This window comes from Natator depressus, chromosome 17, assembly GCF_965152275.1.
Source record: "Natator depressus isolate rNatDep1 chromosome 17, rNatDep2.hap1, whole genome shotgun sequence".
Taxonomy (NCBI): Eukaryota; Metazoa; Chordata; order Testudines; family Cheloniidae; genus Natator; species Natator depressus.
In genome coordinates, this window is record NC_134250.1 from 18,636,405 (window position 1) to 18,652,823 (window position 16,419).

The 16,419-nt window shown below is 40.0% G+C and overlaps 1 protein-coding gene across 4 annotated transcripts in view; it reads left to right on the forward strand.

The window, feature by feature from the left end:
* Window positions 1–16,419, forward strand: part of CUX1 (cut like homeobox 1) — a 399,694-nt gene that overhangs the window by 245,406 nt on the left and 137,869 nt on the right. For all 4 annotated transcript variants that reach the window (XM_074975052.1, XM_074975049.1, XM_074975051.1 and 1 more), the window contains exon 9: window positions 9,953–10,001. In XM_074975052.1, coding sequence (XP_074831153.1) covers window positions 9,953–10,001 — 49 coding nt within the window. The remainder of the gene's footprint in view (window positions 1–9,952; window positions 10,002–16,419) is intronic.

A 16,419-nucleotide genomic window follows, 5' to 3' on the forward strand; every position in this document is an offset into this window, starting at 1 on the left:
TATAGAATGGACCCAAAAGAATCAAACGGAATAAAATTTCATTGGCTATAATATTTAATACTGGTGCTATGTTAATGTGTTTAACAAGACTGATGATTTCCCACATCTTACCAGCAGACTATAACCCTGTTTTGTATAATTGCTATCTACATTGTTATGTGTTGTAGGATGGTTAGATAAACAGGAAGACCACTGAGGCAATGGAAAACAAAACAAAAATAATCAAACATGTTTATCACTGGAACAATAAATTGGCTCCAATGGCAGACACCAAATGAATTATGCAATATATAACTTAATTTTCTGGGGCACAGATGTTTCATTTTTCCTGTATGAAGATGACTGAGCCTTGAATGACAGTTGCAGGCAGTCTTTGATTTCTCTGTGGCTCACATGCTTGAGTATATCTTGCATTTTAGTTGCTTTTTACATGCTGTTGCTTTATTGAACATAGAAAATTGACCCTATATTGGGCTGCTCATGGCCAAGCCAAGAGTAATTCTATAATTTTGATATGTTTTGTGTTTAAATGAGGGAGAAGGAAAGTTGCCGATATTTAAATTCTGCAGCATTATTAAATTAGCGAAAGATGATGATTTAAGAAGCCCTCTCAATTTATAGTTGGAAACAGTAGATTTATTGTCTGAGATCTGTTTTAATGATTAATGCTATACAGCTTTAATGTGATGGTTATGTAAATGAGGGGTGAATTGTGGTGCATTGCTGAGCAGTCATTTAACACTTCAGTTCTTCTTTGAACATTTGTCCATGCAGATCCCAGTGTGTGTGAGAGAACCTGGAGTCTTTTAACCATCATTGTCTGGTGGGGCTGTGCATGTACCCTGTACACCCTCGCATCCCTTGCAGCTAGGGTATAAAAGGCAGAACAGCCCCGCTGCCACTCCTTTCCTTCTCACTGCCATGGGACTGCTCCTGGGCAGGAGTAAGCGTGAGATCTCTGAGACACTCTGCTGCTAAAATAACCTGGTTTGTCTCCCCCACAACCCTCCTTTAGTTCCTTAATTCCAAGGGTTCTAATGAAGGCATTCCAGGACAAAACTCAGGTGATATTGATAGCTGCAGCCTGGGCATGTCAGTTCTGGTATTCCTATCTAATGCATCAGTTGATCAGTCCCCCTCTTCCTCTTTTTGAACCTACTGGACATCATCTGACAGAGCCAAGGCCTGATGCTGCCCCCAGACTCAGAGTCCATGCATTTAACAGCATAGAATCTTGCTGACTTTATTTTATGAATAGATCCCATTCATCATCTCTGCAAGAGGTCTTCCCTTTGTAGTCTATTCAGAATCATGTTCAACTCTTGGTTTCTTCTATTTTGGGCTACGTATTGTCATTGGAATGTGTGGCTTTTGGTTAGCTTGGTTGGAGAACATTTAGCCACTGTATCAGCATACTATCCACCTGTTGACGATCATCCAATTTTTTCCCCATCCCACTGTTTCTAAATTTTCTAAAAACATGATTAATGTGTTTCTACCAATGAGGGAGCCATTCCCTATCTGGGACTTGAATGGGATACTTGCTGCTTTGAAAGACTCTCCTTCTCAGCCTGTGTATCCCCTTCCTGATAAAATGGTCATCTGAGTCCCCATCATCTTGGCTTGTAGAGGGGACAAAAATCAAGCATTAATGGTTGAACAGCCGAATACAATATTTCATAAGGACCAAGTAACTCTCACAGCTCATCTGAAATTTCTACCAAAAATTGCTTGATTTTCCTATAAACCAATTTATTCACCTACTGGTATTTTTTCCTAAATACTCATTACACTGTTGAAGAATCCATGCTCCACACACTAGATATTCTTAGGGCTATGTCTTTTTTCCTTTTACCTTTCCAGGACAAAGCCTTTCTGCAATCATCTCAGCTTTTCATGATCTTTTATAAATCTAAGTCTGTTACCTCAAAAAGTGTGTCCAAATGGGTTATAAACTGCATTAAAATGTCCTGCTCTTTGAATAAACTATCCATTCCCTCTCAGGTTAGTTCACATTCAATGTGAGTAACTTGTTTAAGGGAGTCCCTATTCTTGAAATCTGCAGAACAACTACCAGAAGTTCAGACCATTGGCTCAGCTTCTAGATCAGATGCACAACTTAGTAGGGCTGTTCTACAGTCATTTAGATAGGGACTCCAGTCACCCATGTCCTTGTGGGATAACTTCTAGCTGCTCTCAGTGGGCAAATGCTTAGAGAGGTTACTTACTTTACAGTAACTGGGGTTATTCAAGATGCTTTTGTCCCTATGGCTCTCTCAACCCGTCCTCCTTCCCAGTGTTATGGAGTCCTTACCTGGATTTGTTAGTGAAGAAGTTGAGGCAATTGGGGCTTCTCTACCTTTTATACCCTCACTTTACGGGCTCAAGCGTTGTCAGACACATAGATGAACATCATTTGTTGGAGAAAAGTCAACGTGGTTTTTGTAAAGGGAAATCATGCCTCAGGAATCTACTAGAATTCTTTAAGGGGGTCAACAAGCATGTGGAGAAGGGGGATCCAGTGGATATACTGTACCTTAGGGGCAAGGAGAGCATGCTGGGAAAGGCAGACCTGGGGGAGCTGCAGCCTGCATGGTGCAGGGACCCTCCAGGAGCCCTCTCCAGCCCTAGCTACCAGCTGCTAAGGACAGGGAATAGCTCCTCTTTCAGCAGCTGATGTAGCTGCTCCAGCACAAACTCCAAGTCTAGTCCAGCAGTTAGGACAGGGGTGGCCTGGGGCCAGTTACAGCTGGTCCATCTGCGCTGCCAGCGGACGTGCAAATCTCTGCTCAAGGAGGAGGAGGCACACCCATGTGAGTTCACGTACTAAAAGTAGAGTGTAGCGGGAGGGGCTGGCTGCCCGAGTACGAGCCCATCTGAGACACTGGGTATGCAGCTGCTCCAAGATCAGCCCCACCCTGAGGTGGGTTCATCAAAGCTGCTGTAAGGTTCTGCTGGCAGACCTGCAGTCTACAGACTCCGCAAGGCTCTGGGCTCCATCTTGACTGCCATGGGGCAGAAAACCTTGGACAAGATCCGTCACTAAAATCCTCTTAAGCAAAATAAACTGTCATGGGATGAGCGGGAAGGTCCTCTCATGGATTGATAACGGTTAAAAGATAGGAAACACAGGGTAGGAATAAATGGTCAGTTTTCAGAATGGAGAAAGATAAATAGTGGGAGAATAACATGAGGGGGAAAGGAGTCTAGGAGAGCTGGCTCTATTTTAAAGAATCCTTATTGAGGTTACAGGGACAAACCATCCCGATGTGTAGAAAGAATAGTAAATATGGCAGGTGACCAGCTTGGCTTAACAGTGAAATCCTTGCTGATCTTAAACACAAAAAAGAAGCTTACAAGAAGTGGAAGATTGGACAAATGACCAGGGAAGAGTATAAAAATATTGCTCGGGCATGCAGGAGTGAAATCAGGAAGGCCAAATCACACCTGGAGTTGCAGCTAGCAGGAGATGTTAAGAGTAACAAGAAGGGTTTCTTCAGGTATGTTAGCAACAAGAAGAAAGTCAAGGAAAGTGTGGGCCCCTTACTGAATGAGGGAGGCAACGTAGTGACAGAGGATGTGGAAAAAGCTAATGTACTCAATGCTTTTTTTGCCTCTGTCTTCACGAACAAGGTCAGCTCCCAGACTACTGCACTGGGCAGCACAGCATGGGGAGGAGGTGACCAGCCCTCTGTGGAGAAAGAAGTGGTTCGGGACTATTTAGAAAAGCTGGATGAGCACAAGTCCATGGGGCCGAATGCGCTGCATCCGAGAGTGCTAAAGGAGTTGGCGGATGTGATTGCAGAGCCATTGGCCATTATCTTTGAAAACCATGGCAATCGGGGGAAGTCCTGGATGACTGGAAAAAGACTAATGTAGTGCCCATCTTTAAAAAATGGAAGCAGGAGGATCCTGGGAACTACAGGCCAGTCAGCCTCACCTCAGTCCCTGGAAAAATCATGGAGCAGGTCCTCAAGGAATCAATTCTGAAGCACTTAGAGGCGAGGAAAGTGATCAGGAACAGTCAGCATGGATTCACCAAGGGCAAGTCATGCCTGACTAATCTAATTGGCTTCTATGACGAGATAACTGGCTCTGTGGATGAGGGGAAAGCGGTGGACGTGTTGTTCCTTGACTTTAGCAAAGCTTTTGACACGGTCTCCCACAGTATTCTTGCCAGCAAGTTAAAGAAGTATGGGCTGGATGAATGGACTATAAGGTGGATAGAAAGCTGGCTAGATCGTCTGGCTCAACAGGTAGTGATCAATGGCTCCCTGTCTAGTTGGCAGCCAGTATCAAGTGGAGTGCCCCAAGGGTTGGTCCTGGGGCCTGTTTTGTTCAATATCTTCATAAATGATCTGGAGGATGGTGTGGATTGCTCGTCAGCAGTTCTGCATAAAAGGACCTAGGGGTTACAGTGAATGAGAAGCTGGATATGAGTCAACAGTGTGCCCTTGTTGCCAAGAAGGCTAGTGGCATTTTGGGATGTATAAGTAGGGGTTTTGCCAGCAGATCGAGGGACGTGATCGTTCCCCTCTATTTGACATTGGCGAGGCCTCATCTGGAGTACTGTGTCCTGTTTTGGGCCCCACACTAGAAGAAGGATGTGGAAAAATTGGAAAGAGTCCAGCGGAGGGCAACAAAAATGATTAGGGGACTGGAACACATGACTTATGAGGAGAGGCTGAGGGAACTGGGATTGTTTAGTTTGCGGAAGAGAAGGTTGAGGGGGGATTTGATAGCTGCTTTCAACTACCTGAAAGGGGGTTCCAAAGAGGATGGATCTAGACTGTTCAGTGGTAGCTGATGACAGAACAAGGAGTAGTGGTCTCAAGTTGCAGTGGGAGAGGTTTAGGTTGGATATTAGGAAAAACTTTTTCACTAGGAAGGTGGTGAAACACTGGAATGTGTTACCTAGGGAGGTGGTGGAATCTCCTCCTTTAGATATTTTTAAGGTCAGGCTTGACAAAGCCGTGGCTGGGATGATTTAGTTGGGGATTGGTCCTGCTTTGAGCAGAGGGTTGGACTAGATGACCTCCTGAGGTCCCTTCCAACCCTGATATTCTGTGATTCTGTGGTGTCCCCCAGGGGTCTGTACTGGGACCAGTCTTATTCAACATATTCATAAATGATCTGGAAAAAAGGGGTAAACAGTGAGATGGCAAAAATTTGCAAATGATAGAAAACTACTCAAGATAGTTAAGTCCCAAGCATACAGTGAAGAGCTACAAAAGGACCTCACAAAACTGGGTGACTGGGCAACAAATTGTCTGATGAAATTAAATGTTGATAAATGCAAAGTAATGCACACTAGAAAACATGATCCTAACTATACATATAAAATGATGGGGTCTAAATTAGCTGTTATGTCATGGATAATTCTCTGAAAACATTCTCTCAATGTGCAGCAGCAGTCAAAAAAATGAACAGAATGTTGGGAATCATCAAGAAAGGGATAGATAAGACAGAAAATATCATACTGTCTCTATATAAATCCATAGTAGGCCCACACCTTGAATACTGCATGCAGATGTGGTCGCCCCATCTCAAAAAAGATATATAGGAATTCAAAAAAGGGCAACGAAAATGATTAGGGGTTTGGAATGTCTTCTGTATGAAGAGAGATTAATAAGACTGGGACTTTTTCAGCTTGGAAAAGAGGTGACTAAGGGGGAATATGATAGAGGTGTATAAAAGCATGACTGGTGTGGAGAAAGTAAATAAGGAAGTGTTATTTACTCCTTCTCATAACACGCGAGCTAGGGGTCACCAAATGAAATTAATAGGCAGCAGGTTTAAAACAAACAAAAGAAAGTATTTTTTCACACAACGCACAGTCAGCATGTGGAACTCCTTGCCAGAGGATGTTGTGAAGGCCAAGACTATAACAGGGTTCAAAAAAGAACTAGATAAGTTCATGGAGGATAGGTCCATCAATGGCTATTAGCCAGGATGGGCAGGGATGGTATCCCTAGCCTCAGTTTGCCAGAAGCTGGGACTGGACGACAGGGGATGGATCATTTGATGATTACCTGTTCTGTTCATTCCCTCTGAAGCACCTGGCATTGGCCGCTGTCAGAAGACAGGGTACTGGGCTAGATGGTCCTTTGGTCTTACCCAGTATGGCTGTTCTTATGAGTTACAGGGTGTTGCACAGCCCATACAGTCGGTGCAGCAAAAAGATTCCGGGATCACATGTAGAAGTTGCACACACCTAGAGTACAGTTAAAACCTTGTGTGCTTGTGGTAAGATACACCTATGTTCTGTGGCAGTTCTCTGCATTATGTGTCATTCTGGTGACGCTATGTGGAAATCGGTGGCAGCTTCATTTAAATTTAAAAACAAGTTTTTTTTAATTGACTCAATACAACAATGGATAAAGCAGTAATCCCTGCCTTTTTATGTCAATATTAAATTGACATAAAAGATTGATTAGATTGATTGTATTCTGATCCCACATTTTCATTTTCAGTGCGCTCTAGATTTAGGGACAGTAGAAGGGTGAGTGAGGCAGTTGTTTATCCCAGGATCACACATGAGTTGGATGTTTCTTCTAAAATGGTCAGCAGTGAAATAACTAATAATGTTGAGGTTAAATAGTTTTTCTTTTACAGAGTTCACAGCCCATTGAGATAAATAGGGCAGTTCACACTTCTGTTAGAGCTGTTTGAAGCCATCTGCAGATCCAGGATTATGATCAATTCATAGTTTTTATGGTTATTTAAACTTGATCATATTCTTTTAAGTTTATCAGATTTTAAGTTAAAACCGATAGGACCCGATTCTGCCCCCCTTAGGTTGGTTGAGTAGTACGGTGCTTGTTGAATAGTTCCACTGAAATAAATGGAACTGTTGAAAGAGTTTACTCAAAGTGAGCAAACGTGGCAGAAACTAGCCCATACAGAGAGTGCACTGGAATGACCTTTGTGGTTCTGATTCAGTGAGCTATTTTCTAGACCAAAATGGAATTATCCACTGCCTTGAAGGCTGAGCATTACACAGTGTCTTGTAAGTAATAAATAAATGAAAGCTTGTTTTTATAAGCTCATAAAAAGGTGAGAGAACTTGAATTTTTTTTATATTAAATACTGTTGCTGAGCAAACAATGTACATAGCTATTAGAGACTTTCAGAAATGAGGGATTTTACACTGTCAGAGTGCCAGCTATTGATGTGGTAGTTGAGCTTTTAAAATGAAAAGAATGAATCCTTTTGAAGGTTCTTCTGAATGCTGTTGACACTTGCTCTTGGAAAGAGCATACAGTAATTTAATTCATTACTGTCCTTAAAGATGATGATTGTGGTTACAGCACAGCCTCACTGGGTGTTCAGATTGCTACACTAGAGATGTTTATTTTGAAGTTGTTGGGAAGTTTGCATCTTTTTATTAGATTTATACAGAAGTATTACAAGGTAGAAAAGCAAGGTAGGACAAATACCTGTGTGAAAGGAAGAAAGAAGTACATCTCAAAATTAGTCAGGTGGTATATAGCTGAATATACCAACGAAGTTGCCCTTAGATACAGGTGAACGCTTCCCACTGTAATCAGTGAGATTACAGAACTTGAATCACTATTTTTAGAGTCCTGCGGTCTTGTTTAGCCTCTTGTACGTGACTGTCCCCAACAGTGCTATGTTAGGTCTCTTAAATTCTGTCCCAAATATGCTATTGCTTTAAAATACTGGGATTTATACTTCTTTGTAATTAGATACAGTGATTGTCCTAAAAAAGTTCAAGCACCTTGTCTTCACCTGTCAGGCACTGCATTCAGCTCCAGCTTACCTCTCTGTTTTCCCTTCTTTCTACTTCCGCTCCCTTTTCTTGTCCCAAGCTTGTCTCCTGCCTCCCTGTTTTGTATCCCCCTCTCACAATGTTCCTTGTGTTTGGAATATTCTCCCTGTTCCCATGTACCAGACAACCTTTCCCTCCTCCTTAAAATACATTTCTTCAAAAAAGTCTTTAAGAAATGACTGGTGCTGGACTTTTACACCACCTCCAACTCATACCGGCATTTCATGCTCTGTATATGTCTGAACTGTTATGTCTGTCTATATTAGAGTGTAATCTTGTAGGCAGGGACTGTCTTCTTCTACTTATGTTTGGAGCCAGAAATCTTGTTGGCTTGCAATGAATGACAATTATAATAATAAAAATCTCTTTTATTACACTGAAGTTTTCTTTTAAAAGCCAAAAAGATTTTTTTTTCTCAAGTGAGATAAAACAACAGTTTCTTCAGTGCTTTAACTTGACCTCTTCCACCTGATACATCACTGGAGGTGCCTGATTTTATCATTTGAATGTTCTGGTACTAATCTTGTTAAGAGACACTGTTTTCCATATGAAAATCCCTTCCTAAAAATAGTTTCATTTTAATGTATGGTTTAGCAGTGGGAACAGACTTTTCAGGCCTGATGCTAAAAAAAGAGATTTCTGTTTCAAAACTGGCATAAAGGATAAAAGTAATCACAAGCTCATATAACCTCTCCAGGTTCATCATGTCATTGGTACCTAAACACTTGGAACTATGTTTGTGCCAAGAGAAAATATATATTCCAGTAAATAATGCATATTAGTAATTCAGAACATCTTGCACATGTCTTCTTCCCAGTATAACAGTTCATCAGCTCATGCCAAAAGAGAAAAAAGATTGCACCACAAAACACATGTTGGTCTGTTTTCTATATTATCCAAAGGAGACCTCAAAAGGCAATTCTTGGCGCTCCTGTGAATATTAGAAGTAAGGGATACAGTTTAAAACAATTGCATTATTGCAACCCCTCTCCTAGCACAGACCCAAGCAAATAAATGGGCCTTACTGCATGCCCGCAGGAAAACAAATGCCGACTGTTTTGCACCAGCAGAAGGAGGGAATCCCAGATTCTAAAAGCCTTCACTGATGATATCCTGTTACCAGGACACCTCCCCCCACCCCCACCTCCCCAAAAAGATGTTTGCATAAAATAGAGACCACTTTTATCCTCATCCTGTAGGGCTCTGATCCTACAACTGCATCCAAGTGGACAGAGACCCATTGAAATCAGTGGGGTTCCATGCAGGGGCAAGAGTTTGCATGTGTAAAGCTAGTTGTCTAAGGTAGCCAGCACCCAGTACATGTATATGAATTGTTTGATTGGACTGCTTTTCCTTAACTACTAATATTTCTGTAACCCTTTAACAGACTTACCAATTTTTGTAAAATGTATTACGGGCCTCACTCTAAACTAACAATACTGTCTGATGCTTTAAAAAAAAATTAAATATAGATTTAAACTTCCTGGTGTCTCATTTCTTGAAAATTTTAAATGAAATTTTAAAAAGAGGAAAATTGCTATAAATGTTAAAATATGGTCAAAAACATAAAATTAGGAAATTCAGATGTAAATTTGAAACTTTTCTATTTACTTCCTTCACTTTGCCCAGCTATTGCAGCACTTCCAGGACAGAATGTAAAATGACCAGATATTTGGAGAATGCTATTATATTTAGACACCCCAGCGGAACTGAAGCACCTTCAACCTTAATCTTCTTTCAGTATTTTTAATTTTTTCATGATTCAGAGGCCAAAAATCTCACCTTTTGAGTAATCTGTTCTAAGTACTGTAAAATTGTTTTGTTTTACTTCTTAAAGTTTGCAAGCCAAGTATTTTTAGATAAAATGTATAACGGTAGTGACCCTAAAGCAGCAAATTGATAACATAATTCTTTTTCGCGATCTTACATGCACAGTGGGTAAGAGGGAAGTACATACCTGTATGCACAAGTGAGATCCAAAATAGAGCTAATAGGTCAAAAGTTTGGTCTTTCAGACTTAACTGTATCCTTTTTAAATATTATTTCAATCTGGTATTTTTCTATATGAATGTTAAAAATTGCACAATAGACTGAAAACACACAGCCTAGAGGCTCTTCTTCACCATATAGTAACAGTGCTTATGCTCTTTCTTTTTCCAGGGCTGATGAAATTGAGATGATCATGACGGACCTTGAACGAGCAAATCAGGTAGGATTTTAAAACAAGTTTTACTCATAAAATTTTAAAAACTTCCATTGATTTTGATATTTATCTTGTGGAATGTTCCCTTCTCTGGTGGTCTCGTGCCCTATCCATGTTTAGCAGTCCAAGCTTATTACTTTGCATGGCTGTGCGAGCCGCAGATATAGTGAGGGAAACTCTGTAATGGCTCTATTTCTGCTATATCTATCTATCTATCTATCTATCTATCACCATATATATTACTATCCATTACTCTCTCTCTCTCTCTCTCTATATATATATAGTATACTATATATATATATATAGTAATGGATAGTAATATATATGGTAATGGATGCTATTTACAAGCAAATTTACTTTTTTAGCTTTTTAAGCCCATTTTGTTTTTTAAATGCCTCAGTGTTTGCCACAACACGGGACATGCCCATAGATGGTGACTAGCTTAATCCAAGATGTACCTCTGTTGTTTTTCCAGTAGTGGTGTAGCTGTGTTGGTCCCAGGATATTCGAGAGACAAAGTGGGGAAGATAATCTCTTTTATTGGGCCAACTTCTGTTGTTTTTCTCACTGACAGAAGTTGGTCCAATAAAAGATATTACCTCATCCACCTTATCTCTCTATTGTTCTAGTTGACTACTTGGGGAATTGAAGCAGTTTATTCACAGCAATGAATCTGTAATACACCATATTAGGCAAATCAGCTCCTGTTAAAAATAATGAGCAACAACTGATCACCACATTCCAAACCTGATCAAATAGATGAAAGCCAATAGATAAACTCTCAGGCTTAAATTTTCAAAAAGTGACTAGTGATTTTGTGTGCCTCAATGTTTGGGTGCTCAGCATGAGAGACATTAAAATGGGAATGTTTATTAGAAACTGCTAAACACTTGCCCTTTGAAAATCCAGTTCCTTTAAGTCTCCCTCAGTCGGGGCCAGGGCCAGATTGGGGGTGTGGAGGGGATGGGGAGGGGCAGAGCAGAGCTGTTGGGGGGGCAGAGCTGCTTGGGTGATGCTCCCTCCCTGCCCCCCATTGGGGCTGGACCAGGCCCTGCCCCGATACCACCCTCCCCCCAGAATGTTCCTGTGCACCCCTCTAGGGGGACATGCGTCACAATTTGGGTGACTGCTGCTGTATACAAAGAATGTATTTATATTTGAATTGTCCAAACTGAAATGTAGTTCAGAAAACTTATTCAAAGAACAGCAAAGTCTTGGTATTAAAAACATCATTAACAGAATTTTTCCCCTTAAAATAGTAAATATATTTTCATTTTCAAACACATATTTTTTATGTTTGAAAATTGTTTCCTTCTTCTCTTAGCTGTCAAATCCTGAGTTCAGACATCCTGTACTTTTCTTGCTTTATTTAATGACATACCTACAACTTTTACAGCCAAGTGAGAAATGCTGTTACCTTCTCTGTTGCAACTGATGATGTATTTCACTTTGTAGAAGTGACATAGATCCATGATCTCAGGTGTTGGAAGGGAATCTGCTCTTCATTTAACCTTTAGGATATTCAAAGAGTACATTCTCATTTGCTTAGGGCCAGGTTCACCCCTCCCACTGAAAAAAGTGCTCTGAAAACTCAGCAAGTTAAAACTTCTAGAGTTTTTGAAGCAGAATATAGTGTTGCCTTCTGATCTCAAGAAGCCAGTTGTGAAGTTGCTGTGTGATTCTTTCACTTCCTCCAACTTCTCAGTTCCGATACAGTTTCTCTTCAGCCCTCCAATCAGATGAAACTTCAATTCTATTCATGCAGTGGGCATTCTCAGGGGTAGGGGGAGTGTGCTATGGGTTGTGCTCCCAGTGCCCTCATCAACTCCCAGAAGGGATTGTAGACCCTTTATAAATGCATTACACTGAAGTTAGTGATTTGTGATTGGAAAATTTGGGAAAAGAAAAACTACTGGTAAGGCAAGAGCAGACTTCGTACATTGAGGTCAGAAGAGTATGTTATACTTTAAAAAGAGGGCAGTGACCATAGATTTAGGATGTCTCTTCACTGCATTATTAGCTCCAGGTATAATTCAAGTTTTGCCCAACTCCTATGCACACACAAAAATCTCTAAACTCGAGTTAAATAGTGCTTTAAGCTTGAGCATCGAGGTGTGAGTTGAATCTCAAGTGCTGCTGATGCTGGAGCTAGTAATGGAGTGAGTTTCCAGCAGCTTGAGCTTCCAACAACTCATCAGATGCTAATCCTCTCACTCTGTCCTGCTAATCAAATCATGTTATGTAGTTTGAATGTTTTATAGAGCAGACACTTTCACTGCACCCAAGCTAGGCTAGCTGGAGTGGGGTAACTCAAGTGTACTAACTTACGTTGCCTGTTGCAGTGAAGACAAGCCTTTTGAGGGGTATGCTGACTGGAATAGGGCTTGCCAAGGATATTGTATAGAGACAGGGTTCTGCAGTTAGAGTATAAAGTTTTATAGGGGTAGTTTGATAAACAGTGAATGATGCCACAGACCTGAAATGGAGGAACAATGCTGAAAAAGCGGAAAGATAGTGATAATGGAGAATGAAGCAAAGCATTAGAGTAGTGAGAGGGATAAACCAGTGTAAAAAAGACAAGATGGAGCAATAAGTAAAGTTGGCTGCTGTATCGAGGGTTCTGTTGGGGGGAACAACTTAATAGTTCATTAAAATTTTAACTTTATTTTAACGCTTGGTTTAGAGTCAGAAGAATTCTATTGAGACCTGCTGCATTTGCCTTTGTAGTAAAACACTACCATTTCTGTTGCAGGATAACAAAAGAACTGTCAGCTGAGCATGTATCTCATTTTTTGCTTCTCTGTTAAACCTTAAGGCTCTATTTCTGAACACTTTAATTGGTATCAATAGAGGAGCAGAATGGAAGTATATCTGAATACAGCAGAACTTTGCTACTTTTCAGTTTGCTAATCCACAAACCCAGTGTTTCTCACCAAAAAAATCTAGATGTTTTACAGACATTTCCATAAGGATTTAATTAATAGAGCTGTAGTGAGGAATCTCATTTTATTGAGGTTTCATTTTAGACCATCAGTGACTGCATATTTGCTGACATGCTGTGAACTATGATAATAAATAATTAATTAAAACAAATTGCCCTTACTTGGCAAATAAATGAATTTAGCATAGTTTGGGACTTGGAATATGAATTCTTATTGTTTGATTCACAGACTATGATTTTTTTTTCTATGAAATTTGTAAGGTTGTACTGTACTTTTCTGGATGTATAATAGTTAGTGTGTCCACGCAACACAGGTGCATGTATGTTTTTTATAAATAAATATTTATTGTTGGCTCTGCTCGGTGCATCAGCCAGCCAGTGGAAGGCCTCTCATCCTCTTTCTCCATCCCTCCATAAATGTATGTGGCAACAAGTCACAAATATTGGGTGATGACAAACTCTTGCAGATGAATTCTCTTTCTACTGCTGTTGTTTTCTCCAGCATCCTTGGGGTTGCCTGACAGTAGACCATGAGAATGAGGCCTCTGTTGAAAACAATAATTCATTGTGGTGTAAGAGCAGAAATTCTCATGGAATGTTTAAGAAAAAGATGGTACTGGTATTGACTCCAAGCTGCTGCGGATGACCCTTGAGTTTATCCGCCTGTGGTTTCACATTACCAAAGTTTGCAGATCTATATGACCAAATATTGGGTATCCAAATTAAAAAAACAAAATAAAAGTGTGTTGTGAACTGGTACAATTTAGTCTTCCTTGGTAAAGATGTTTGAAAGTGTGTTCCCCCTGTAGAAATGAGAAAGGGACACCTAAATTAAGGAAGTGCCAGTTGATTGGCATTGACATAATATCAGCGTAATGCCTTGAAGAATCAAACATGATTAAAAAAAAAAAAAAAGCTCAGATTGAGAAATGTCATGTTTACAGTGTTTCCTGTGAAGCAAGAGACAGGAGAATATAAGAGACTATTTCCCCTACAGAATGTATCCAGAAGACACCGGAAATATATAATTTAGATATTTTATTGTACAGTATGTTATGCTATGTTGTATCTTTGGAAGGTCAGCATGTTTTCTTTGGTCTCCCTGTTTCTCCTCATGATGCTGATAGAGTTCCTGAATTCGTCCTTCACGCATTTATGTGTTTTGTAGGGTAGAGATAATTGCAGATTATAGAAAGTTCTGTCATAATGGAACAAGAAAAGAGGAAATGTTCTTTTCAGAGTGTCGGGTGAATTACATAGCAGTTTGTTAAAGGATCTAGACTGCATTAGTGCTATGCGTTTAATGAATTGTGTTGTTGGATTTTAAGATCAGTAGAGGAAGAATTAATGATTAAAAATTGTTGAAACAAAAGAATACTAAAACGTAAAAACCACTGTGTCTGCTATAGCAAGTATAAGCAAAAACAAAATTTTTCTTTTCCTAGAAGCATAAGGAAAATGAAATTATTTTGGCAGAAACGGTTTTCCGTTTTTTTAATTGAGTATAATCTCCTTCTAGCTCTAACAGATCATGCTGGAAAATTGTCAAAGATTTATATTTCCAACTAAGCACAATTGCTAGGAAATATGCATGTATCAGACCAATATATGGAGTGATATTTCTCCTTGTTCAGTTAACAACACTGACAACAGCATATATGCAAAGGATGGATATCGGACAAAAAAAAAATTTGTTCCACAATTGATGGTAGCAACCACAATGATGACAACGTGTTCCTGTTTTTATTCACCATGAAGATAGTATTGTTAACTCAGCACGATTCCTTCATCTGCACCAAGGCTGATGCAGCTAACGTTAGAATATCTGGATTCTGTTTCTGACTCTTCAACTCACTATGGCTAGATCCGCAGCTAACATAAATCATTTACACCAGGGTGCCCAACCTACAGCCCATCATGGCCCATCAGAGCATTTCATAAGGCCTGCGGCCTCCTTCAACACAGTATAGTAACGGCTAATTCATTAGTGTTTTATCATCGTGTTTACATAATTTTAGTTTACACGAGTGTGTAAATAGACAATACTACACATAGAAACAACCTATCTAAATACATACAAAGCAAGCTGAACTTAAAAGGTAAATCAGTACAGGAGACTTTAAATCTTATTAAAATATGTAGAATCTGGCCCACACGAGATTGTGCCTAGGTTTATCTGGCCCTCCCATGTAATAAAGTTGGGTACCACTGGTTTACACCATCTGTTGAGGTCTGGTGGTGTTTGCACCAGTCATTTGATCCTGTGCCTCAATTTCACCATCTGTAAAAGAGAAATAATGAAAGTCACCTTTGTAAAGTGCAGCATGTAAATTGTAAAGAGAAGGGACATAACGCTGAAGACTAAATTCTGACTCTTAAAAACTTATAAAGTGTTAAATTATAGCTGTGAAACGTGGACGTTCAGACACGCAGGAATAAGAAATGACAGGGTTGTCTGTACTTATAGTTCTGCAGTGCAGAAGTCCTCCCATCGACATGGTGCTGTCTACACCAGGGGTTAGGTCAGTATAACTACGTTGCTAAGGGGTATAGAAAATCCTGAGCAACATAGTTCTACCAACATAAATTTGTAGTGTAAACCAGGGCTACAGTACTTCAAATTATTATGTTATAGAAGAATTCTGAAAATATCTAACCAACAGAAAATTATTGGTCAGCAAACACTAGTCAGAAATCTTATGAAAAGAAAGATTGGATTTTCAGGGCACATTTTAAGGCGCTCAGTGGGCAGTGCATGTTTTCATTCACTGCAAAGGAAAATTACTGACAGAAGAACACAAGGCAGAGAAAGATGATATTGGATGGACAGTGTGGTATCCTGGGTGGATCAAAAAGACTATTTATCCACAACGGGATTAGCAGAAGATTGTAGAGAATGCGCTACCATAGATGCAAATCTCCAGTAACAGAGAATCCACAGAAGAAGAAACGTGTGCTGAGATTGTTGCATGGAAAGTGCTATCTAATTGGAAAGTATGTTTAATATTATTTTCATAGATGTCTAGGAGTCTCCTGTAAAAGCTCGGCTTCCAACTGGAAGCACATTTACCTGGCAGTGTTTCAGTGAGAAAAGGAAAATTGAATAGCCTGAAGACGAGACTGAAGACAACCCAAGCTCTTCTGTTTGATGTTGTTTATATAATTCTCCAATGCTGCAAAAATAGGTGCCAAAGCCCTGGAGAGTTTTTCATGTCACTGATATTCTGATAACTCTCTCTCCTTTTCTGTGAAACTTGATGCAGACTAAGGCTTCAAAATGGTTGAAAAGTTAGGGGGGAAAATGAAGCATATTCCACTCATATGCCTTAGTCAACTAGATGCTCGAAAAGAACATGGCTGCTGTGGGATGGTCTACAAACAGAGGGCCCTATACTGCAGACCCTAGCAGGCCATAACTAGATCTATTAGTTTCAACAGAGCTACTCCTGGTAATATGCATTACACTTTAGTGTTTGTAGTAGT